At 62.0% G+C, this 24,265-nt stretch overlaps 2 protein-coding genes across 3 annotated transcripts in view; one reads left to right on the top strand and one right to left on the bottom strand.

Moving 5' to 3' along the window:
• The first annotated feature begins 2,760 nt into the window (after positions 1-2,760).
• On the top strand, positions 2,761-10,099 carry SLC19A1 (solute carrier family 19 member 1). Its single transcript, XM_056119582.1, has 4 exons — positions 2,761-3,502; positions 3,617-3,806; positions 5,060-5,201; positions 8,441-10,099. Exons 1-4 carry the CDS (start codon positions 2,926-2,928, stop codon positions 8,813-8,815), a joined length of 1,284 nt encoding a protein of 427 aa, XP_055975557.1. The 5' UTR covers positions 2,761-2,925; the 3' UTR covers positions 8,816-10,099.
• Positions 10,094-24,265, bottom strand: part of COL18A1 (collagen type XVIII alpha 1 chain) — a 41,199-nt gene continuing 27,027 nt past the window's right edge. For both annotated transcript variants that reach the window (XM_056119577.1, XM_056119576.1), the window contains 33 exons: positions 24,146-24,208; positions 23,990-24,076; positions 23,782-23,835; positions 23,529-23,687; positions 23,266-23,328; positions 22,680-22,706; positions 21,569-21,700; positions 21,271-21,333; positions 20,602-20,628; positions 20,343-20,378; positions 19,768-19,839; positions 19,570-19,605; positions 19,367-19,456; positions 19,032-19,061; positions 18,822-18,848; positions 18,656-18,718; positions 18,501-18,575; positions 18,291-18,317; positions 18,096-18,149; positions 17,870-17,944; positions 17,026-17,094; positions 16,696-16,738; positions 16,495-16,557; positions 14,726-14,769; positions 14,440-14,565; positions 14,048-14,201; positions 13,864-13,937; positions 13,082-13,210; positions 11,920-11,952; positions 11,228-11,464; positions 10,943-11,140; positions 10,750-10,865; positions 10,094-10,466 (listed from right to left, as the gene is read on the bottom strand). In XM_056119577.1, the coding sequence (XP_055975552.1) occupies positions 10,253-10,466; positions 10,750-10,865; positions 10,943-11,140; positions 11,228-11,464; positions 11,920-11,952; positions 13,082-13,210; positions 13,864-13,937; positions 14,048-14,201; positions 14,440-14,565; positions 14,726-14,769; positions 16,495-16,557; positions 16,696-16,738; positions 17,026-17,094; positions 17,870-17,944; positions 18,096-18,149; positions 18,291-18,317; positions 18,501-18,575; positions 18,656-18,718; positions 18,822-18,848; positions 19,032-19,061; positions 19,367-19,456; positions 19,570-19,605; positions 19,768-19,839; positions 20,343-20,378; positions 20,602-20,628; positions 21,271-21,333; positions 21,569-21,700; positions 22,680-22,706; positions 23,266-23,328; positions 23,529-23,687; positions 23,782-23,835; positions 23,990-24,076; positions 24,146-24,208 (2,760 nt within the window). In that variant the 3' untranslated portion in view covers positions 10,094-10,252. The remainder of the gene's footprint in view (positions 10,467-10,749; positions 10,866-10,942; positions 11,141-11,227; positions 11,465-11,919; positions 11,953-13,081; positions 13,211-13,863; positions 13,938-14,047; positions 14,202-14,439; positions 14,566-14,725; positions 14,770-16,494; positions 16,558-16,695; positions 16,739-17,025; positions 17,095-17,869; positions 17,945-18,095; positions 18,150-18,290; positions 18,318-18,500; positions 18,576-18,655; positions 18,719-18,821; positions 18,849-19,031; positions 19,062-19,366; positions 19,457-19,569; positions 19,606-19,767; positions 19,840-20,342; positions 20,379-20,601; positions 20,629-21,270; positions 21,334-21,568; positions 21,701-22,679; positions 22,707-23,265; positions 23,329-23,528; positions 23,688-23,781; positions 23,836-23,989; positions 24,077-24,145; positions 24,209-24,265) is intronic.

Genomic DNA, 24,265 nt, shown 5'->3' with positions numbered 1-24,265 from the left:
TCCCTGAACCCTGAGAGATGGGGTCCCCCTCAGCCCTGAGAGATGGAGTCTCCCACAGCACTAAGAGATGGGGTCTCTCTTAGCCCTGAGAGATGGGGTCTCCCTCAGCCCTGAGAGATGGGGTCTTCCTGAACCCTGAGAGATGGGGTCCCCCTCAGCCCTGAGAGATGGAGTCTTCCACAGCCCTAAGAGGTGGGGTCTCTCTTAGCCCTGAGAGATGGGGTCCCCCTGAGACCTGAGAGATACTGTCCCCTGAGCCCTGAGAGATGAGCCCTCGAGGGGTGGGGCCCAGGCACCTTCTTAGTGATCTGTGCTGGGTCCATGGGGGCAGGGGTAGCTGGGGGGGAGTAAGTGGCCCTGCAGCAGCTCAGCCTCTTCTCCCTGTACGGAGCGCTGAGGCTGACCTACCCACATGCTAATGCTGAAGGGCTTCCCCTGGGGGCACCCTCGCAGGCCTGGGTGCTCTTGGAGGACCCCCTATCCAGCTGCTGGTTTTGTGTCCCAGGGCCCCAGGGCCCTCACTTCAGAACTCTCCGGCATCTGTCCTCAGGACCCCCCGCGCCCCCCCCCCCCAGACCCAGGCCTCCCAGTGCTGTGTCCTCTGTGTGCAGGCACCCTCCTGGCGTCAGAGATTGGCAGCAGCGTCTAGGCCGGAAGCCTGGGTCCCCAGGAGCCATGTCCGGTGCACAGACTGGGGCAGGGGGGCCGGAAACCCGGGCCCTATAAACAGTCCAGCACCGAGGCCGCTGGGGGCGGAAACCTTGGACTCCTGTAAGCCGCACTCAGCACTGAGGCTGGGGGGGGACCTGGCCAGCTATGATGCTTGGTGGGCCCTACCTGCTAGGCTGGACTGTGGTGCCACCACTCTCGGGGACCCAGCTCATGGCCCCTCCCACCTGTGGGCATCCCCCTGGACCCGGACCCAGCCGACCCCCCCCCACCTCCTCTCCCAGGCTGCTCCCAGACTGCTTTGGACTACTGGGGCTGGGGGTGGGGTGGGGTGGGGACCACGGCAGCAGCTGTCCCCCGCACTGGAGTGCATGGACGCTGTGAGGAGTCACACGTCCGTGTGCTCTTGCAGGGACCCCCATGGCCTACAGGGTCACGTTCTCCGGGCACTGTGACGTGGGCATCTCTGATGTGGCTCTTCCTTCCAGGCGCCGAGCCCCACCCGTCCTCCCTGCCCCCAGGCAGCCCGACCAACATGTCGACGTCCGAGGAGCAGAAGCAGGTGCCCACAGAGCCCGGGCCGGCCGGGGACCAGTGGGCGTGGCGCTGCCTGGTGGGCTACTTGTGCCTGTACGGCTTCATGGCACAGCTGCGGCCCGGAGAGAGCTTCATCACGCCCTACCTGCTGTCCCCAAACAAGAACTTCACCAAGAGACAGGCAAGTGGCGCGGGGGAGTTGGGACGAGGCTCTGCTGACCCCGGGCTGGATCCCCGAGGCAGTGTCCTGGGTTGGACCCCTGGGAGGCACCTGCAAGCAAGACCCAAGCCCGAGGCTGTGTCTGTTTCCTGCATGTGTGCTGTGTGTGCCTGCGTGTGTGCACCTGCAGAATGTGTGATGCTCTTGCTATGCATGTGCACATGGGTGTGCAATGCCTGTGTATGTGTACGTGTGCGTGCATGTGTGCATGTGTGTGCACATGTGCAGAATGTGTGGTGTTCTTCCTCTGCATGTGCACGCTGGTTTGCAATGCCCGGGTGGGTGTGCCCACATGCTGAGTGTATATGGTGCAGAGTGCACGTCTCAGAGCCTGGGAGTCTGTGTGCCTGCATGTGCATGTGTGCATGCATACATGTCTGGGGGCCGGGCCTGGCTGTCGCAGGGAGGTACTTTGAGGCTGGCTCCTGGCTCCGGGAACCTGGGCCCCTTCCCTGCAGCCGGCCAGCGGCTTCTTCCCACAGACAAGCCTGTGCTCCTGTTCAGTCCTGGCAACATGTTGGGAGACCTGCCTGCCGGGCATCCCTCGGCTCCTGCTGGCTGGCTCCCCCACACCACACAGCCCCTGGACACCTGCCCATCTGATAGCATGGCACGTGGCCAGAGTATCTCCTCCTTCCTGCCGCCTGGGGACTTGGGTGCCAGCACCTAGCACCTGCCAAGTGTGGCATCAGCCAAGCTGGGGCTGGAGCGGAGTGGAGGGGCAGCAGAAATGCAGAGGCCAGCCAGGCCTGAGGTGGGGGACAGAGGGGCCAGCCAGGCCTGTGGGCTAGTAGTGTGGACAGAAGGGCCAGCCATAGCCAGGCCTGGGGGGGAGGGGGGCAGAGGGACTGTCCAGGCTGGAAGGGGAGGGGGAGCCAGCCAGGCCTGGCTGGAGACAGAGGGGCCAGCTGACCCAGGCCCTGACAGGCTCCGCACCTGCTGCATGCAGGGCTGTTTGCCAAGTAGCCTGAAAACTGCTTTGATGTTTCCGGAATTTTCCATAAACAGGATCTGGACCCCTGTGGCTGGGCCCCCGTGGCTCTTGGTGACCAAATGCCGGTCATTCAGCTTCCCCACCAGGCCCGTGACCTACTCTGGAATGTCCCAAGTACCCTGGGACTCAGTGCTCACACTCAGGGTCCAGAGACCTGGGGGTTCAGTGGAAGGTCCTGGGGATCAGGTCAGGGCTGCGGTGTCCAGCTCTGCACAACCTCTCCGTGTCCACATGGGCTGGCAGCACCGCCCAGTCACAGACAGGGCCAGGGCTCGTCTGTGAAGCCAACCAGGGGTGGCCTCACAGGCTGGGTCCCCTGAGCTCACGGCGCCTTCCGCAGGTCACCAATGAGATCACGCCAGTGCTGTCCTACTCATACCTGGTGGTGCTGGTGCCCGTGTTCCTGGTGACGGACCTGGTGCGCTACACGCCGGTGCTGGTGCTGCAGGCGCTGAGCTTCGTGTGCGTGTGGCTGCTGCTGCTGTTCGGCCACTCGGTGCTGCACATGCAGCTCATGGAGTTCTTCTACGGCCTCACCATGGCCTCGCGCATCGCCTACTCCTCCTACATCTTCTCGCTGGTGCCACCCGCCCGCTACCAGCGCATGGCCGGCTACTCGCGGGCCGCCGTGCTGCTGGGTGTGTTCACCAGCTCCATGCTGGGCCAGGTGCTGGTCACGGCCGCCAAGCTGCCCTTCTCCACGCTCAACCAGCTCTCACTGGGCCTCCTGCTCTTCAGCCTGGTCCTCTCCCTCTTCCTCAGGCGGCCCAAGCGCAGTCTCTTCTTCCACCGCAGGGCGGCCCCAGCCGAGGGGGCCACACCTGCCGAGCTGTGCCGCATGAAACCAGGGCAGGGGCGGCCAGGAGGGCGGCGGGCGGCCTGGCGGGACTGGACGCTGGTATGCATGATGCGGGAGCTGGCGGTCAGCGCGCGGCGGCCGCAGCTGCGGCTCTGGTCCTTCTGGTGGGTGTTCAGCTCAGCTGGCTACTACCTGGTCGTCTACTACGTGCACATCCTCTGGAACGAGGTGGACGCCAATGTCAACTACAACGGCGGGGCCGATGCAGCCTCCACCCTGCTGGGTGAGCCGCCCATTCCACCTCCCCACACAGCGCAGCTGCACCCCTGCCCTGCACTGCTCCCCCCCCCCACTGCCCTCCCCACCTCTGCAGCCCCGGCCTGTCCTGCCCCTGCAGGTGCCATCACATCCTTTGCCGCGGGCTTCCTGAAGCTGCGCTGGGCGCTGTGGGGGAAGCTGGTCATCGCGTGTGTGACGGCCGCGCAAGCCGGGCTGGTCTTCCTCATGTACAACTCGACCATCTGGCCTTGCTACACGGCCTTCGTCCTCTTCCGCGGCGCCTACCAGTTCCTCGTGCCCATTGCCACGTGAGTCCACAAGAGTCCCCATCTGGAGCGTCCTGTGGGGGGCGTGGCCCCTTTGACACCTGTAGTTCCGGCCACAGCAGGGACCCTGAGCTTAGCCAAGCTCCTGCCTGATGTCCTCAGGGCTGCTGTCCTGCCTGTAGCCAGGCGCCCTCCCGGCCCTGACTGTGAGCGCAGAGATACAGGTCCCCTTTGCAAGGCCAGGTGTGGTGCTCAGCCAGCCCGGGCGACCTTTGGCGTCCAGTGGGACAGACGGACAGACACTGCCCTCCTGTGTCGTGACTCAGCCTCAGGCAGCATGTGGGTCACTGGGCCTCAGTCCTGGGCCTCTACAGCCTTGGCCTAACACATATGTCCTATGTCTTGTTCTGTTTCTGGGTGTATTTTTAGTATTTATTTTCCTCTGTGTCTGGGGCCACACCCAGCAGGGCTCAGGGCTCACTCCCGGCTCTGTGCTTGGGGCTGACTCCAGCTCTGGGATCACTCCCAGCTCTGTGCTTGGGGCTCACTCCCAGCTTTGTGCTCGGGGCTCACTCCCTGATCTGTGATCAGGGCTCACTCCCAGCTGTGCTCAGGGCTCACTCCCAGCTCTGTGCTCATGAGTCATTCCTGGCTCTGTGCTCAGGGCTCACTCCCTACTCTGTGATCATAGGTCACTCCCAGCTCTGTGCTCATGGGTCACTCTCAGCTCTGTGCTCGGGGCTCACTCACTGCTCTTTGCTATCATGGGTCATTCCTGGCTCTGTGCTCTGGGCTCACTCCCTGCTCTGTGCTCATGAGTCACTCCTGGCTCTGTGCTCCAGGCTCACTCCCTGCTCTGTGCTCATGGGTCACTCCCGGCTCTGTGCTCTGGACTCACTCCTGGTTCTGGGAACAGGGTGACTGAGGCACAGTCTTGCAGAAGGGGCCAGCTCAGTGAGGAGGATGTCTGGAGCACTCACCTGGGTGCTGCCCTATGCACGGTGGACAGGCTATTCAGTGCCCTGCCTGTCCACTCCTCTGCCCAGCTCAGTACCCATCCAGATGCTTGGGGTCAAGTTCAAGTTGGCACTGTGCGATCTCCAGCTCCCTACTCACACTGCATTCATCACTCTGAGCCAGGACAGACTCAGGTTCCAGAGCCTTTCTTCTGGTGTCCATCCTGGTCCCAGGGTCCCCAGGGTGTGTGCGGTGAGCCGGAGGCCCGTCTGTCCCCCATTCTGTCTTCAGGGCCCCAGGCCTCCATTCCTGCACAGTCTGACCCTGCTGTCCCCCAGGTTTCAGATTGCGTCCTCCCTCTCCAAGGAGCTCTGTGCCCTGGTCTTCGGTATCAACACCTTCCTGGCCACCATCCTCAAGACTGTCATCACCCTGATTGTGTCTGACAAGAGCAGCCTGGGGCTCCCCGTGAAGAAACAGGTGGGGGCCCGGCCAGCACAGACCCTGACCACAGAAGCCCGCTTGGCCCAATTCCCTGCCCTGGGGCTCCTGGGGTCAGTCTGGGTTAGAGGGTCAGGGCTCAAGATGTCCACACATGCCAAGCCCCTCCCCCACCCATCCCCCGAAGGCCGCACCAGGACTGTTTTCAGAGTGTGAGAGACCACCCTGGCTTGCAGGCAGGGGACCCCACCATCCTCCCCCAAGCCTTGGGGTGTGCGGTGCCCTGGACCTCCCGGTGCCCACGTCCTGACTGGTGAGGCTGCTCGTGCTCAGGCTTCCTGCGGGCAGCTGCATAACTCCCAGGAATGCCCAGTCCAGGGCCCCAGACCTCAGGGTGGGCACCCACCCTGCATGGCCTCGTGTTCCACAGTCTGGAGCCAAACTCAGAGGCTCCCGCACTCACCCCAGGCTCATGGGCGGGACCCAGGGCCGTGCTGTCTCCTGAGGCCATGAGGGTCATTCCGTATGGCTTCCCACCTGCGTGAGACCTGCTTGGTTCTCTGCTTTCTGCTGCGTGTGCATCTCTGAGTCTTGGGCCCAGTTCAGCACCGTCCCTCGAGTTAGCCAAGTGGGGTTTCCCAGCGCCTTCGCCCTGTTCTGGCCCTGGCTTTGATGATGAAGCGCTCACAGGTTTCCGTTGGTTTCTGATGTTTGGGGGCCCACACCTGAGGTGCTCAGGGATCACTCCTCATTCCTATGGAGTATCAGGGATCAAGCCCAGGCAGCTGAGTTTTGCCCACTGTTCTGTCCTCCGATCAGTTTCCACTGTTCTGTGCTGAGATCGGGAGATTCACCTCACCTGTGCCTTGGGCTGTCCCCACCCTGCAGGCCCCAGGCCTCTTGTGAAATTTGGGTGGACCCTCCTTCCAGTCCCAGGTAGTTGGTTTCCTTGTTTTGTTTTTTGATTTCCTTGTTTTGTACTTCGGCAGGGCTCTGAGACCCTTTTTGGGAGCCCAAGCACCCCTGTACCAAGGGTCTGGGGGAGATGGTGGGTGGGTGGGTCGGTGGAACCTGGGCTGGCAGCGTGTCAGCATCTCACTCCTGCACCAACTTCCCAGGCTAGAGTGTTTTCATATTTAAACTGTGTTCAGCCGAGGCTGTACCTGGTGGTGGGGACCCAGTCCTCTCCCCAGCCCCACCATCAACTTTATTTGTGCTTGTCTCTTCGACTTGCCCTGGGTCTGTCCCCGCAGACCTGGAGGGCTTCCTGCTGGAAGGGCTCCAGGCAGCAGGGGCGCCTTGCCGCCAGAATGAGGCCCTGGCTTCAGCCCCCGGCAGCGCAGAGCAAACAGTCTCACTGGACTTTGCTCTGTTCCAAAGGGCAAAGGCCTTGCAGGGAGCTGACCCTTCATGGTGTGGGTCCTGCCGCCTGCATGAGACCTGCCTGGTTCTCCGCTTTCTGCAGCCCCACGCCTGCCTTCGTTCTCCAAGCACCTACGTGCTCTATCCCATGTAGTCCAGAACAGCGCCAGCATCTCACGGGACAGCCCTCACGGAAGTTTAGTCTTAGTTCTGGTGGCCACGGGCTCAGGTGAGGTGCAGGGGCTGTTTGCCTTTAAGCCTCACTTCTCAGCGTACAGGTGCTGTCCACCCTTCTGCCCTGGTGCCCATATGCAGGGGGAACGTGCATGCACGCACATGCCCAAGTGTCTGGTGCCTCTGCCACGGCCCTATCGGTCCCGTTTAGCAGGGCTGCGGGCCCCCCGTGGGGCTGCATGTCTGAGCTGCTTTTCACCGCCCGCTGCAACAGCAGCAGTTCTGCGTGACCCTCATTATCGCCTGATCTGCCTCGTTCCTGCCGGCACACAGGCTCCTTCCTTCTGCACGGCCTTGAACTCATTTTGCTCTTGTACATTTAGGGTTTTGAGATGGGCACGCAGGTCCCTGATGCCGACTGCCCTGGTGGGGACCCCTAATGCCATCTGCTCAGGGCTGGGGGCCCTCCCAGTGCTCTGCAGCTCCATCATTAGCTCATCTCCCTATTCTTTACCTTTCGGGTTTTCATCAGGGGCTGCCTGTGGACCCGGCCGTGCTCTCAGGCTCCATGTTCACCTGTCCTGCTGCTGTCTATGCAGAACCTTCACGTGCGCCACAGGCCAGTCCGTGCCTGTTTCCCTCACCCCTGAGGGCCCCTTTCTCTGAGGACATTTCTCGACAGACTCCTGGGCCGGTGATCCTGTGACATGGGAAGCACCCCGCCCCTCCACTCCCCGTCCCGCATCTCTGGTCTCCAGTGAGAACCACAGTCATTGCTGATCTATCTCATCACTTTGCTGTGGAGCTCAGGCCCTTCTGTGGCTTTGAGAGACCACACCTACACCCATGCCTGTCCCTGTGGTCTTGTCTGAGTTCTCAGGGCTGATATGGACAGTGGCCTTCCTGGGTCTGCCTGTCTGTCACCCTCAGCCCACAGTCTAGTTCAGTTCTTGCCGCATCTGGAGGCTCCCAGTTCAGGACCAGCAGCTCTGTCAGCCTGCACCCCCCTTCCTGTGGGACCCCTGGTCTGGAAAACCCCCAAGTCTGCAGGGAGGGGGAGCACTGAGCTGGGCCATATATCTGCAGGTGAGTGGGAGTCTCACATGTGGTCTGTGCGTGTGGCTCTCGAATGTTGGTTTCTCTGGGTGTGGATCTCACATGTGGTCTGTATGTATGGATCTTGAGTGTGGCCTCTGGGTGTGGATCTCGTGTGTGGTCTCTGGATATGGATCTTGCGTGTGGTCTGTGAGGTGTGGATCTACATGTGGTCTCTGGGTGTGGATCTCGCGTGTGGTCTCTGGTGTGGATCTCACATATGGTGTCAGGTGTGGATCTCGTGTGCTGGTTTCCATGGGTGTTGGTCCCCCGTGACCGACACCCCGTCCTCCAGTCACTGCACCTGAGCTAGGAGAGCGGGTCTCTGATTCTCTGGTACTAGAGCTTCAGCAGAGAAAGTCCCAGGACATGTCCCCGCCTGGAGCCGAGTCACTGAGGTGTCCCTAGTGCATGGGCCTGCAGGGAATGCAGGGAGGACAGCAGAAACAGCAGGGACCGTGGAGACAGCAGTGGGGGTCAGGGGGAGGGTGGTGGAGCTGACTAGGGCAGCAGGGAGCACCACAGGAACCAGCGCCCAACCCTCAGCCATCTGTGCCCTGCGTCTGGAAGCCCTCAGGGTGGGCAGTGCCCCCAGATGTCTAGGGGAGAAGTCCCTGCCCACTCACCCCCCCCACCCTCTCTTCCAGTTCCAGGTCTACTTCGCCTACTTCCTGGTACTGTCGGCCACCTACCTCTTGGCGGCGCTGGTGGGGGGCCTGAGTCTGTGCACATGGAGACATCACCTGCCACTGCCCCAAGCCCAAGAGATGCAGAGCCCAGTTGAGAAGGCCGCCACAGGCACCTGGGGGTCCAGCAGCAGGACGGATTGTGGGAGCAGAGCCAGCCACCCCCCAGGGCCTGACCAGCCTCCTGACGTGTGCTGTACCACTGTTTCCTGTCCTGAGCCCAGGCTGGACACACAGCCAGGCCCGCAGTGCGGGAGGACCAGAGCACTGGCATGGCTCCGGCCCAGTCTAAATTCCCACGTGCAGACGAGGAGCGTGACGTGGCGGCCACAATGACCCTTACCCCACTGAGGGCAGGCGGATGCCAGCCTGGCGCTGATGAGGAGAGCCACTGCCCATACGGATGCCTGTTCTGGATCCACACGACCGGGCTGGTGGGCTCAGGAGCCCCAGGCCCCCTACCTCCCCTGCACATGTCCTGGCCCAAGGCTGGGTGGTGCCCAGGTGCTTTTGTTGCGGTACGGCCCACCTCTGCTAAACCCCGCGGTCTCCACAGCTGTTTCCAGGGCGTAGCAGGGCAATGCTCCACGACCGTCCTTGCTCGGCCCTCATGGCCCAGTGCCATGGGCAAAGCATGCCCTATCCTACCTGGAGTGAGGTCAGGCAGGAAGTCTGCCCCCCAGCCACGGGCTGAGCCCTTCTGGGACCCTCACAGTCCAGGGCTGCATGCTGAGCAGTACCCATAACCAGGCCCCAGTAGAGGCCCCAAGCTCAGCGGGGCTGTCCAGGTGGGCTGGACACAGTCCCCAACCCCTCGTAGAGCTGGCTCTTCCCACATGGTTGCAGGGAGACGGTTCCACTGGCAGAGAGTGGCCTGGAACCCCCCACCCCATAAGCATCAGGCCCCGCATGCCTCTGTGAGACCTCAGCTCCACTCCATCAGGCCTCCACGAGCCTCTTGGCCAGATACTTCCAAGAGGCGGCAGCTGGGCAGGAGTCAGGGGACACCGGCTGCCCCTGGAAGAAAGCTCCCGAGTATGGCCAGGTGCCAGAAGAGTGAGGCCTGCGCACCTGTCTCCACTGCCCACACATCTCCACCCCTCCACACCTGTGTGCACCTGTATCCACGTACACCTGTGGCCCCATCTGCCCATACCCACTTCTGTCTGCATACCTGTGTGTGCAGGCACACTTGTGTACCCCACACCTAGTACGCTGGCTACAACAGGAGTGCTGAGAGGAGCTCGTGGGGCTTTCACTGCAGCCTGTGTGGAAACATCCCGGATCAAGGATCTCCTCCCTTACAGCTGGGGCAAGTGGCTGGTTGCCCACTGCCTGACCAGCTCCAAGTATCCCCTTCAACATGGACAACGCCACAATGTGTCCTTCCTGGGCATGGAGCACAGTTGGGGCCCCACACTCATGCTCTGGGCCACCCCCCAGGCCTGTTGCCATTGCTGGGCTACCACCCAGGGGGTAGCGGGGTGTCCAGGGGGACCCGCTCTCCTGGGGTGGGCCTGGACAGGCCCATTCCCTGCTACTGGCCAGTGCAGGCCCACCGCTGTGGGGGGTGGAAGGGTGCCTTGGGAATGGGGGAGAAACTTTTAACATCAGGGTGTTTTAAACTTTTTGAAAAATACTCTTTGGCTTTTATTCTTGAGGGTATGTGAAGTGTGACCTCCAGGGAGGTGGGCCCAGCCAGGTCCCTGCCCTGCGGGTGCAGCCACACCACACCTGGCTCTGAGAGCTCTTGGGCTGTCTTGTCTGTCTGTCCTACTGGGAGGCAGCACTTGTGACACTGTTCTCGATGCAGAGGATGACCAGGGCGCTGTGGCAGCTCACTGCCTTCTGTCCCAGCAGCTTGCCTGCCTGTAGCGGGGATGCCTGGCCCACTGTGCCTGCTGCCTCCGTCCGCCATGTCTCACAGTAGCTCTCGGTCAGCCGGCGGCCGCTGGGGTCGGAGCCATGCCACACGCTCTTATGCGGCCTGCGGGACACACCGTGTCACGCGGTGGGAAAGGTGCCTGACCAAGCTGCGCTGAGTGTCCTTGACCGGGCCATGCTGTGCCCCACAGTGAGCCGGCCCGCACACAGCACGTGGGCTCATAGCAAAGTGGGGTCCCATCAGCCCCCCCACCCCCGCACTGTCAGGCCCCAGGGCATGCATCCCCGCGGCTGGATCACGCTAGCTTTGAACCCTGGCCGGTGGGAGCCCCAACATTCCAGGAGAGTACAGGCCGGCGGCCGGTCACGCGCGCGCGGGCACCTACCAGGCGGGGTGGCGCAGGACGTCTTTGCCGTCGAAGGAGAAGAGGCGCGCGCCAGGCTTCAGCTGGGCCTCGGAGCCGGAGAACAGGGCCTCCCAGCTGGAGAAGAGCATTTCGTCCTGTGGGGAGGAGCGCGCGGGGTCACGGGCTGCAACTCGGGCCACCCCACAGGCGCGCGCCCCGGTCCCGGGCGCACCTTAAGATTGACGATGGGCACGGCGTCACGATCGGCGCGCCGCACGATGCTGTGCAGGTCCTGCAGCCGCGACGACAGGAAGGCGCGGAAGGTGCCGCTCAGCCCCGCGGCGCGCGCCTGCTGGAAGCACTGGAAGTCCGCGCCGCGGATGCCGCGCAGGCCGCCCGACTGCGGGCTGTTGAGCGCCGCCAGGTGCAGCTAAGGGATGCACGGGTCAGCGCCAGGCCCCGCACCTCCGCGCCCCAGCCCGCAGCCCCGCCCGGGGGGCCGCCCGCGCCCACTCACCACGGGCCGGAAGTCCAGGTGCACGTGGGCAGGTGGACCGGTGGGGCGCGCGGGCCGCGGGTGCACGTACGCACCGTGGTGCGGGGCACCGGGGTAGGGCTGCGGGCGCGGCGGGCTGGCCAGGATGTCGTCGGCGCGCCAAGGTCGCACGGTGGAGGGCGCGGACTCACGCCGCGGGTAAGGGTTCCCCTCCTGCATCTGCACCAGCGGGGGCTGCAGCGCGGCCACCTCGTTGTCCTGCAGAACCCACAAGGTGGCACCGCGAGCACGCCCCCCACCCAGCTGACCTTGGCTCCCGCGGGTGCACCCCACGCCCAGTCAGGCACGGAAGCCCCCGGTAACCCGGGAAATGACTCGGGGGCAGGGACAGGAGCCCCCCCAGAGCAACAGCCGAGGTGAGGCCGAGGTCCCCGGCCCCATGCCAGGTGCTGGGAGGGCAGCATGGCCGTTGGGTACACAGGCCAGCACAAGTGGACACTGGGCAGCCCTGTCCAGGGAGACCACACCCCGCAGGTTCTTTCCCTCCTCGTGCATGCACCAGTCCCCAGCGGGGAGCAGGCCCAATGGCGAGGCACGCCCCAGGTCTTTGGAGTCTCCAGAGTATGGCAAGTACCACCAGGTGAGTCAAGGAAACGCGAAGGTAAGGCCCCAGCCTGCCCGGCCTGGAGGGGGCATCAGGAAAGGAAACTTACCGTCCCTCGGGGCAGTGGCGTTCGCGCCTCCAGCTGGAAAAGAAGCTAGAGTCACCCCAGAGTCACCCCAGGCACCTCAGACCTAAAGGCTCCGCTGCTGTCCCACCCCAGGGACCTGTGCACCACAACCCAAGCCCCACCCCTTCCCAGAGCCCCGCCCTATGCTGAAACCCACCCCTTCCAAGTCCTGACCAAACCACGCCCCCTCCTGAAGCCCCGCCCAATGCTAAAACTCGCCCCTTTAGCCCCACCCCAACCACGCTCCTTCCAAAACCCCGCCCACACTAAAACCCGCCCCTTCCTAGCTCCACCACCACAAACCACGCCCCTTCCAGGCCCTGGGCCCGCCCACACAAGACCCGCTCACCCAGTGCACGGGCTGAGCTAGCACCCCCCTTTATTTTTGTTCAGACAGAGCTGACTCCTGGTTCCGCACTTAGGGATCATCACTTCAGGCGGGGACCATATGAGATGCCCAGGGATGGAACCCAGGTCAGCCGCAAACAAGGTAAGCGCCCTCCCCACTGCGCTATGGCCCCAGCCAGCACCTCTCTTGACCTTCATCCGTTTACTTTAAACTGAGTGTCGCCATACCCTTAAACCTCTCAAGGCCCACAGGAATGCTGATGAATAGCACAGGGCTAGGCCTGTGCCCCTGTGCTCTCACACACCCACCCCTGCAACCACACACCCCAACCCTACACTCAAACCAACCTTATCCCCCACATTCCTGCACTCCACACCTCACCCCACACCAGCTCTACATCCTATATACCTCATCCCACATACACCCCTGCACCTCACCCTACACGTACCCCTGCACTCACACCAGCTCCACATCCTACACCTCACCCCACATGCATTCACCCCACATGCACCCCAGCACCCCACACTCACCCCACGCACCCCTGCACCCCACACCTGCACCCCACACCTCCACAGGTCCACATCCTATACTTCACCCCACATGCACCCGTCCCTTACCCAACAAGCACCCGTGTCCCGCATCTCCACACGCACCCCTGCATGAGTACATACATCAGCCTTACATCCTACACCACACCCCACATGCACACTCAGCCCTGCATCCTGCACCTCACCCCACATGCACTCACATCCCAGCCCCCTACCCCTTCCCCCACCAGCCCGGCAGGCAGCTCACCAGAACCTTCCGGAAGCCACGCCGCACACGCACATATAGCTCCTCCCGATCAGCCACATAGAGCAGCCAGCCCTCAGGCATTTCAGGCGCAGTGTCCAGCATGGCCTGGTACGTGGGCCAGATGCGCACCTGCAGGCAGACCCAGGGGCGGGCTGGGCTGGTGCTGACAGCGGGGCACGGCTTGCACTGGGGCCAGTGAGGTGCTGGGTATGGACAGTGAGTGCGGGCAGTTTCTGGGGTCTGCACATGTGGGAGGCACCCTGCTCACCCCCTGGACCCCCCACGTCTCTCTCTGGGATCCCCAACACTCCACTTGTTTTAAAAGTTGTTCACGATAATTTATTGCATTTAACATCCAGTTCTCCCATCATCACGCCTTCCCACCACCACTATTTCCCCACCCAAGCCTGCCCCAATAGGAGGCCCTAAATAATTTATTATATATTTGTTATGAATAATTTGCTAAAAATGATCAAAAAACATTTCCTTAGAAGTATGTGAAGATTGCTGTATCTCACCCTGTAGCAATAAACCCTTGCATAAAAGATTAATAACCTGCTATTACAGGTTAAGCCTTGTGTGTTAATATTTTCTTAATCGAGATTGGTTGTCTTCTATGTTACATCCCATACAATGTGGAGTGCTACTCCTGGTGTATCAGTCAACACCCCACTTTGGAAGCTGCCCTCCACTGGCTGTCTCCTCAGCAACGCTGGCTTGGGTGCTGGTTCAGTTGCCCCTCCACTAGCCCCCAAAGGGCAGAGTGATGAATCTTTGCTTACCCCCGAGGAGGTGCCCATGTTTCCAGGGGGCCCAGGGGGCCCGGGGGGTCCAGGGGGCCCTGGGACACTGATGGCTGTGGAGAGAGAAGGAGCAGATGGGCAACTGCCCCCACTCGAGACCCCTGCAGCGGGCACCCACTTACTGTGGATTGCCCCCAGGCCCCTGCAGCAAGCACCCACTTACTCTGTCTGTAGGGCCCAGGAAATGATGGTGGGCCGGGGGGCCCAGGAGGGCCAGGGGGGCCAGGTGGGCCCTGGCGTCCCTCATAGCCAATGCCAGGGGGGCCCTGAGGTCCAGGTGGGCCAGGCTGGCCCCGAATGCTTTCTCCCTTAGGACCCTAGAGATGAATAAGGAAGTCAGAGGTTGTCCCCTGGTGCCCTGGGGTAGGTGGGGGCTGGGGAAGGGGCCAGGGTCTGAACTGCAGGACTGGGTGCTGCGTCCACCTGTCAGAGGTGCCAGAAAAGCATGCCACGCAGGCGCCTCCAGAGCTGTGTGTGCCCCAGAGGGCACAACCTGGCCCTGTGGGGTCCAGGACCCCATGACAGGCTCTGACACAGGGCTGGGCCCAGACTCACCGGGATGCCAGGATAGCCCGGGGGCCCGGGAGGGCCTGGCACGCTGGAGCCGAAGAATCCGCCACCCACGCCGGGCTCGCCTCGCTCCCCCTTCTGCCCCACGTCCCCTCGGTCCCCCTTCTCGCCCTGTAGGTGGAGAGAGATGGGGGGCAGCAGTCACGGGCAGGGAGGGTGCTGGGAGTGTCCACAGCCCCGTAGGAGAGGGTTCAGCTCCCACCCTCCCTGTCTCCATCCCCCACAAAACCCAGTGGGGGGCAGAGGGCACTTGGGACCAGGGGCCACACACCTTCATCTCGGCCCCCAGCTGGAAAAAATCGAGCGGGAACTGGCCTGCGAGGAGAACCGGGGGTCAGCTTAGGAGCGGTCTCCTACCCTTTCCCCTGCACAGTCTCCAGGGTGGGCAGGTCGGGCTCTCGGGGACGTTTCCGGGCTTCAGGGGTCTGGGCAACCCGTGAAACTGCTTCCCAGCCCACACTGCACCTCGCCCTTCCCCTCCCAGCCCACCCGGCCCAGCCCAGCCCAGCCCAGCCTGAGCCCCACAGGGCAGCAAACACCGGGTGACCCCTCGGCCACACTGCAGCCATCTGCCTTCTAATGACACTGGCTGCCAGAAGCCCCTCCATCTGCCTCCCTCATGCCAGCGGGTCTCAGGGATCCTGGTGGGAGGGTGAGTATGAGATGCACCATGGTGGATGGCATTGAGTGAGCTGACCTAGGGGCTCTGGGTGACAGGCACTGGGGCCTTACAAGTTGGGACAACACTCTCTCCAGTGATGTCTGCCACAGCCTACCAACTCACGCAGGCACACAGTTACTCTGCACCAACCAACACGCATGCACACACTTGAACACATGTGCACACACCTAGATGCATGTACACATGAATTTATGCCACACAGACCCCACCCCTACACGTGTGCACATACAGATCCTGCTCACACACATGTACAGAGACCCCACTTCCGCTCATGCATGCACATATAGACCCTACGCCTGCACACATGTGCACATACAGATCCCACTCCTGTACATATGTACACACACAGACCCCATGTATACATGCACATACAGACCTCACTCCCACACAAGTGTGCTGACCCCACTCCTGCACACGTGTGTACATAGACCCCACTCCCACATACATGCACACACAGACCTTACTCCCGCACACGTGTGCACATAGGGACCCCAATCCTGCACATATATACACACGCAGCCCCCACTCTAGTATATGCATGCACATATAGACCCACTCCCACATGCGTGTCTACATATACCCCAGTCCTGAACATGTATACACGCACAACCCCAGTTTCACATATGCATGCACATATAGACCCACTCCCACACATGCATGCACATACAGACTGAACTCTCACACACGTGCACATACTGACCCCACTCCCACACGTGCACATACTGACTCCACTCCCGTACACGTGCACATATACACATACCCACTCTCTCATACATACACAGACCCACTCCCGCACATGCACACACATGCGCTCACACATGCACATGCATGCAGACATGCAGACTCACTTGCGCATTCGTGTGTGCGGGGCCTTGGTCGCCACCACCCTCCCGCGCTCTGCTCTCCTGTGCTGATGTGAGCAGCTCCGCCACTCCTGGTACAGTAGGCGCAGGCTGAGCCCGCCAAGCCATCCTCCAGGCAGCCCTGAGCAGCCTTTGCCATGCGCCCCTCCCCGGGTGCCCAGGGAAGCTGTGCTTCGAGGCGCTGGCTTCCCCGTTTCCTGCTCGCCGGGGCTTGCTCGCCTGGCTGGGCTGGTCCCTCCGAGGCCCCCGCTCACCTCCCCTCAGTCAGCCTATCTGCAAGCCGGGGGCACCAGCTCTGTTTCCGGCCCCCAGCACGCTGGGCCCTGTGCGACCGAAGGGCCTCTAAGGGCCTTTGAGGCAACCCCCGCAGACCCTACCAGCAACACTCTTGGAACTCTCCGAGCAGAGCCTGAGCTCAGCAGGGGTGGTGTCAGAGCTCAGTCCTGCCCAGCAGCTGGGCTGCCCACCCAGGGTCCCCCGCACCTGGGCTCTCACCTGGGGCTCCAGGTGGGCCCACCTCTCCTTTGTCGCCCTTCGGTCCTGAAGGGCCCCGGAAACCTGCAGGACAGAGACCTCAGTGGTCACAGGCGTGAGGGGATCAGGGCACAGGTCAGGTCAAGGAGGAAACCCAAGCCCTCAGCAGATGTGCTGGGCAGTGTCCCCCGCCCTCAGGCACAGCCTGTGCCCACTCCTCACCTGGCAATCCTGGAGGTCCTGGACGACTTGAGTCCACAAATGCCTGCAAATGGGGCACAGGTGGACGTGAGAGAATGCCCAGGGTCCCCCTTGGGGCTGGATAAGATCAGTGGGGAGACCTGCCCATCACGGGCTGTTTCAGGGTGATGACCCACAAAGCACCCAGGTAGAGGGTGACAGAGAGAGGGTCCGGATAAGAGCACCTTATAAGGACATACTCCCCTTCCCACCCAGGCCTCTCCTAACCACGCCTGGGGGTCTGCAGCCCACCTCAGTCTCCCCAGGGCACCCCGACCGGCGGGTTGGGGGAGGCAGAGCAGGGACACTCACGTTACTGTCGTACACAGGCTTCCCAGGGAGTCCTGGGGGCCCTGGAGGTCCTGGGGGGCCAGGGGGGCCCTGTGGGGGAAGAGTCCCGGGGAGTCTGCTCAGCCAGACTGGCACCACACACATGGTCTCGCACCTGCATTCCCAGTCAGGACCCATGCAGGAGACCCAAACTCGAGGTGCACACAGAGGTGTGTGAGGGTGCGTATATGTGAGGGTGCGTATATGTGTGGGTGGGGTATGAATATGTGAGTGCATGTAAATGAGTATACATGTGTGTATATGTGTCAGTATTGCACGGTTGGTGTGAATCTGAGTGCATGTGGATGTCTGTGCATGTACAGTTTATGTGAGTGCGTGTGGTGTAGGAGTATATATGTGTTATGAGATGTACAAGGGTGCAGGTCTGGGTGTATGTGTGGGTGTGTGTGGATGTATAAGAGCATGTGTGGGTGTGAATATGTGTGTGGTTGTATGAATGTGTGTTTGAGGTGTATGTGATGTGTGGGTGTGAGTACACATGTGGGTGTATGTGTGCGGTTTACGTGTATGTGAGGGGACATGTGTGTGGTCATGCATGTGTATGCGGTGTGGGGTATATGTGAGAGTATGAACACATGTGGGTGTGTTAGCACATGTGTCCTCATGCGTGCTGTGCATGGGTGTGCACACATTTATTTGTTGTGGAGGCACATAGGATTGCATGCGCACACTGTGTGCATATGCATGCGTACTGTCACATGTGTGAGCGCTGCTTTGCTGAGATGCTGCCTTGCACACAGGCTCTGGCTGTGGCCATGCAGCTCCCCACCAGGTGTCACCGCGTGGCAGCCTGGGGGATGCTCACCTGCACACCGAAGCCGATGCTGGCATCTCCAGGCTCCCCTTTCTCGCCCTTCAGTCCGTTAACCCCTGGGCGTCCCTGCGCAGAGCATAGTAGGAGGGGTACAGCCGCACTCCTGCCCACCCAGGCCTCGGAGACACCCCATGAGGACATGGGGTTCTCCTCGCTCTTCCCAGCTCCTCACCCCTGCACCCAAGCCCAAGACACCAGCCCGAGGTCCCTTCCTTACCGGCCGTCCTGGAAAGCCAATGTCCCCCTTGTACCCTGGTCGTCCATAGGGACCCTGTGGGGAACTCTGGGTAAGAGCAGCCCCTGCTGTGTCCCCTGGGCAGAGCCCCCCTGCTGGGTCACAGCCACCCCCCCCCCAAATCGGGCATGTCTGTCACCAAGATCTGTGATCTCGCTTTTCGGGAGGGTCACTCACCGGGGGTCCACGGAAGCCGGGCTCTCCCTAAACAGAGAAGCACATGTCAGCCCTCCCTGGGCCTGGGGTCTGCTCTGTCCTCACCCCAAACACCCCAGGCCAATCGGGGTCACCCACGGTGGAGAGATTCTGGGCTCACCTGCCTTCTGCACACCCCTCCTGCCTAAGAACCCCAGTTTGGCCTCAGAGGCGGGGCAACGGGACACTCACCTTGGCGCCTTTTTGGGCGGGGGCCACTGTTCTGCCATCAGGGCCGAAGACTGCACCCGGCTCCCCCTTCTCACCCTAGAAGCAGCAGCTGCCGGTCAGGGGGGCAACCAGGCCCCACCCGGTGCACCCACAGGTCTTTAAGGTGCTATGCTCACCTTGGGCCCTGGGGGGCCCTGCTGGCCTTTGGAGCCGAGGTCACCCTTTGGTCCCGCTGGGCCCTGTAGGGAAAAATAGCAGTGAGGTGAGTGACCTCAGCTCCCACCCACACCCAGAACAGCGAGACCCACTTCCCCCACCAGGACACAGTGTGAGTCTACTTACCGGGAAGCCAGCAAAGCCAGGCCTGCCCTGAGGATGAGAAAGGGTCAGACCACCCAAGGCCACACCCTGGCCCTGACCCCACCCCAGGGTGTCCAGGCCCCACCATACTCAGGGTCCCAGACTCCAAACCCTGGGTGCCCAGACCCCACCCCTTGGATGCCCAGACCCCACCTCAGGGTGCCCAGACCCCATCCCCAGTGCAGCAAGTACCTCAGGTCCCGGAACTGAGGCCACCGCTCTCTATAGTGCGCCCACAGGGAATCAGGAAAGGGAGAGGAAAAGGTTAACTCCCGTCCTCAGGCCAGGCCGCCCACTCTGCTCCACTCCCTGCGGGTTTTGTTCTAGGGGCCGCAGCTTGGCCTCCCTCCCTTACAGGGCGGGAGAGTGGACAAGAGGGACAGCACCCTGTCCACAGGGTTCCCAGACTCCCTTTTACTCCAGGCCCAGCCTCAGGGGGAGTCGCTGGCTCTGAGCAGAACCACTGGAAACTGGGGTGCCCCAGGAGGCCCCAATGGAGGAAGGGCCCAGTCTTGCAGGGTCCTTACGTCCTGTTCCGAGACATAGACGACCTGCCCTGGGGGTCCTGGGGGTCCAGGGAGGCCAGGTTGCCCCACTCCATCTCTGCCCGGGTCGCCCTGGAAGAGAAGGTTGGAGCAGGTGTCAGCGCCCGCTTACTCCTGCCCTGCTGGGGTAGGGACCTGCGTGCCCCCTGCACCGCCCCCCACCCCACTCTCCCGGCGCCTCTCACCTTCTCTCCTCTGCTGCCTTTGTCTCCTTTCAGACCCTGCCATTTCAGAAGGAGGAGGCTCAATTCGGGAGAACCCCACATGCACCCTCCTCCCACAACCCTGACGCGGATGGCTGAGCCCGAGGGCAGTGGCCAGTCTTCCTTCTTGGCCTCCGGGCTGAACACCCCCTCATGGTGCCCACTGGGGCCCCCACTCACCCGCGCGCCAGCAGCGCCCTCTCTGCCCGGAAGGCCTGGGAACCCGCGGACGCCCTCAGCGCCCACCTCTCCCTGTAAGTGGACAAGGAACACAGGGAATTCGAGAGCCAACAGGGCCCAGCCAATGGCTCACATTCTGCACAGAGGGTCCGGGGCGGGGCGGGGTGGGGCAGGGAGGCTGGACCTGTGTGGGCTGACCCTGAGTTGCGGGGGTGTGGCCTGGGGTGTGGGCGGGGCTCATCTGTGGGGTGGGGACTGAGTTGTGTGGGCAGGGCCTGAGCCGTGGGGTGGGGCCTGCACGTGTGGGCGGGGCCTGGGTTGTGTGGGCAGGGTCTCATCTGTGCAGCTGGGGCTGAGCTGCACAGGGAGGAAGGGGAGTGGTCGGGGTCCTCTGGAGCGACCTGGCTGGAATTCTAAGCCATTGCAAGCAGAAACGGAGGGGATGGACGTCCAGGGTATCCCCATCCCAGCCACCTTCCTCAGGCTTGAGGGAGCAGGGACGTAGCTGAGCTCTGGCCTTGGTCCCATCACTCATCAGGACCCTCCACCCCCCTGCACCCAGTGAAATTGCTTACCTTGGATCCGGGGGGCCCCACTGGGCCAGGGTCCCCCTAGAATAGACAAGGGGCTCAGTGAGTGCTGGAGGTCCCAGGTGGGGTCCCACGCACAGGGCCCCAGACATATGGGGTCTTCAGCCAGGGCTGGGCTTGCCCTTCCCGCACCCCACGGCCAGGAGGGGACAGAACTTGGCTGGAGGTTCTGGGAAGCTCCAGCATCCCACCAGGGGCCCAGCCAGGGAGCACCCCTACTCCCAAGGTAGGCTCCCTCACTGACCTTGGCTCCAGGCGGACCAGCCACTCCCTGTGGGCAGAGAGAGAGTCAGTGCTGTGGCCAACCCAATGCCCATCAGCAGGGCTCCCCCACATCCCAGACACCTCTGAGAACTGCAAAACAGAGGACGCTTCCTCACCAAGGTCAGCACCTTCAACCTACAGGGAAGCCACCCCCAGAAGGACGGAGCACAAGGCCAGCCCGTAAGATGCCCCCCCAGGGAAACAGCAGAGACTGCCCCCCCCAGTATGGTCCCCAGAAGGACATGAGACCAGCACTCAGACCCCACAGAGGTCAGGGGCACCAGGGCTGGTCATATGACTCAGCCCCAGTACTCCTGGGTCCAGGCCACTGGCAACACAGACAAGGGGTTTCAACAGGAAGGCCCAAAGTGAAGGGACACTGGCCCCTTCCCCTGCCAAGACCCTATCAGCCTGGTCACTGGACAAGGGTTTCCAGAATCCTTTGTGTGTTGCCCGGCCCAGGGGCACAGAGTGGCTCTTGGGCTGTGGCCACAGGGACCCCCAAGCTGTCACTTCTGGGAGTCCCTGAGGCTCGAGAGGCCCTGGACCATCTGGTAGCGTGGCTCCAGGAGAGGCGTCTTTGCTGCTCCACTCACCCATCGTTCCCCTGCAGCCTCCCTGCAGCTCCAGGCTCCCCGAGCATCCCTACCTGCCGATTGCCTGCACCTTGTGATGGTACCCAGAAGGGCACTCCGGAACCTTCCATGTCATCCTGAGGGGTACATGGAAGGCACTCTGTTACAGAGGAGCTCCCCTCCAGGTCAGCCTTGGGGAGGGGTGGGACCCAGCTGAGAACACAAGTGGACACCCAGCAGTGGCATGTTGCAAAAGTAGGGCCCCCCACCCGGGGGGCAATCAGGGACCGTCAGCTGTGCTCAGAAACGCCCAACACACAAAATGTCCATATGACCACCAGAGCCCTCCGTGAGGGAGCAGAAGGTACTTACAAAACCTGCAGCCAGTGCTGGGCCTGGAGGGCCAGGGGGGCCTGGGGGCCCTGGTGGTCCAGCTGGTCCTGGGGCTCCTGCCAAGCCATTTCTCCCGGGAGCTCCCATGGGGCCAGAATCCCCCTTGCTTCCCTACAGAGGTGAGGAGACCATTTCTTAAACCCCAAATCATCCCCAGAGCCCAACACACTTCTCACAAGCACCTGCAGAGCAGACTCCCGAGGAGACAAGAGTGAGCAAACATCCTGATGCTGACAGAAATAGGGTCAGGACATGCACACATGCATGTGCTAGTACACACATGCCAGTACACGCATACATGTGCCAGTACATACACAAATCCTATTGCTTCATGCACATATGTGCCAATACATACATTCAATACATTCACGCAAATGCTGAGACATGAACACACATGCCAATTACATGCACACACCCTGCTGCTTCACACACACATATGCTGATACATGTAAACATGTCATACAACCTGCTATGTGCACATGTGTCCATACATGCCAAAATATGGATACACATACACATGCAAGTGCCTAAACAGGGAGGTACATATGCAGACACTGCAGATACACACATCCACTTGATGCATGCATGTGCAGATACACACACACACACAAAAAAAAACATTCTGGTGATGCACACATGTGCCCAGATATATACAGAGTTGTCCAAACCTTCAGCCACACACACGAATAACACACATGAAGATGCCCACGTGTGTGGACACCCACACACATCTCCTAAACCCCAATGCCTCCCAGGGCACCTCCTGACCTCTGGCCCATGGTCCCCATCCTCACCGTCTGCCTACTTTCTCCACAGACCCAGGGCCTAAGCTGCCCCCTCAGCCAACATGCCTGAGGAGTTTCTGGTCAGCCTAAGGAGGGTGCAGGATGCCTCCGGGGAGTGCACCAGGCCCGGCTGCACCTCCCTCACTTGCAGTCACCCACCTGGTCCCCACATGTCTCCAAGGGGCAGAGGAGTTCCCACTTTTAGACCTGCCCAGAGACCTGCTCAGGATAGACAGGTCCCAACAGGGCCCTGGACTGGACGCTCCCTGGGGGTACCTTCTGGGAGAACAGGGGACTGGTCTTACCTTGGGTCCTGGGGTGCCTGCCTCACCCTGTGGAGAGAAATGGGCTGAAATGGGACTCATAGGAGGCCCTGTCACCACCAGGCCCCTGAAGCCACGCCCTCCTCCCACCACCACGTCCCTTCACCAAGTACCACGCCCCATCAATGGGCACGCCCACTAATATGTGGCCAGGCCCCTCCAGTTTATGGTCACACCCCTTCTACCTACGACCAAGCCCCCTTCTCCCATCCAGCACCCCTGCCTCTCGCTGTTCCTTCCTCTAGCCGCCATGCCTTTTGTGCTGGTTTCATCCTCTCGCAGACTGACCTAGGCCCCGTGTCCCCTTGGCTTGGCACATGGGTCTTCGCACCCCACCCCACCCAGGGGTCTACATTCTCCTGATCAGGGATCTTCCTGCCCTGCAGCGGGGGTGGGTCCCCCACCTCTCCCCTGCACCAGTGGGGGTGGGGTGCCCACCTGCCCTAGCTCCTTCCTTGGGAACGGGCTGGGCTCCCCATCCCATGCCAGGAAGTACCCAAAATAGACGTGAGGGGGAGCCACCCAGAGGGCATGTGGTCATGTCTCCCAAGCCACAATGGACACTCACCGGGCTGCCCTTCGCACCCATTGGGCCTGGACGCCCGCTTTTTCCTGGAGGACCTGAGGGTCCCTGGGGAGAGAAGGGGGCTGGGGGTCACTCATGGGAATGGTGCCCTGGGCCCACAGGCTCCAGAATGTTCCCTGGACCTACAGATGGCCCAGTTTCCAGGAGCCCGTGTGGCCGGCTGGTAGAGAGTGAGACAGACTGACAGGCCCGGGGGGGTGGGTCCCCCTTGCTGGCTCTGCATGGGATGGGGCATAGAGCTGTACCTGGGGGCCAGGGGGGCCAGGGAGTCCTTTCCTCCCAGGCACCCCAGGCAGGCCTGCAGGTCCAGGGACCACCGAGCTGTTCAGTCCAAAGCGGCCAGGCTCTCCGGGCAGGCCTGGGACTCCTGGGGGTCCTGGGGGGCCGGGGTAGCCTCTGGGGCCCTGGACATAGCAGAACAGAGATAGACGTGGTCACGGTCATGGCACGGGCTCAGCACCACCAGGCCCTGGTGAGCACCCACCCCCAGACACTCACCCGGAAGCTCTCCTGGTCCCCGCTGAAGCCAGAGCCCTCCATGTCGATGAAGGTCTGGGAACAGAGGGCAGAGGGGCAGCCTGCGGGTCACCCACTTTATCCTGCCCCCATGCCCCAGCAGGAGTCCACCGTCCAGGGAAAGGCAAACCCGGGGACGGCGGCACTGGGGGCAGCACGATGTGGGGGTGAGGGAGGCTGAGGGGCTCACCAGCCTGTCGGGCCTGAAGGGTGGTCCTGGGGGTCCCGGAGGTCCTTGCGGTCCTGGGGGTCCTCTTGCCCCAATTCCAGGGTCCCCCTGGAAACATGAGACCCCGTCTCATCATGCGCCCTGGGGGTGGGGGACCCTCCCCAACTAGAGACTCACCTTCTCCCCCTTGGGACCCACGTCGCCTGGAGTTCCTGGGAAGCCCTGCAGCCCCTTGTCACCCTGGAGACAGAGGTGGGAGCTGGTCACCCCAACTTCTCCCTGCTGAGCGGCAAGGAG

The sequence above is a fragment of the Sorex fumeus genome, unplaced genomic scaffold (genome assembly GCF_029834395.1).
Source record: "Sorex fumeus unplaced genomic scaffold, SorFum_2.1 ptg000041l, whole genome shotgun sequence".
NCBI lineage: Eukaryota > Metazoa > Chordata > Mammalia > Eulipotyphla > Soricidae > Sorex > Sorex fumeus.
This window is presented reverse-complemented; position numbering and strand designations above follow the sequence as displayed.

Bases quoted from the DNA above. Each gene is read 5' to 3' on its own strand.
- SLC19A1 (XM_056119582.1), top strand. From the start codon at position 2,926: ATGCAGCTCATGGAGTTCTTCTACGGCCTCACCATGGCCTCGCGCATC. The intron at 3,807-5,059 runs GTGAGTCCACAA...GCTGTCCCCCAG, and splicing joins TTCCTCGTGCCCATTGCCAC to GTTTCAGATTGCGTCCTCCC. The intron at 5,202-8,440 runs GTGGGGGCCCGG...CCTCTCTTCCAG, and splicing joins GGCTCCCCGTGAAGAAACAG to TTCCAGGTCTACTTCGCCTA.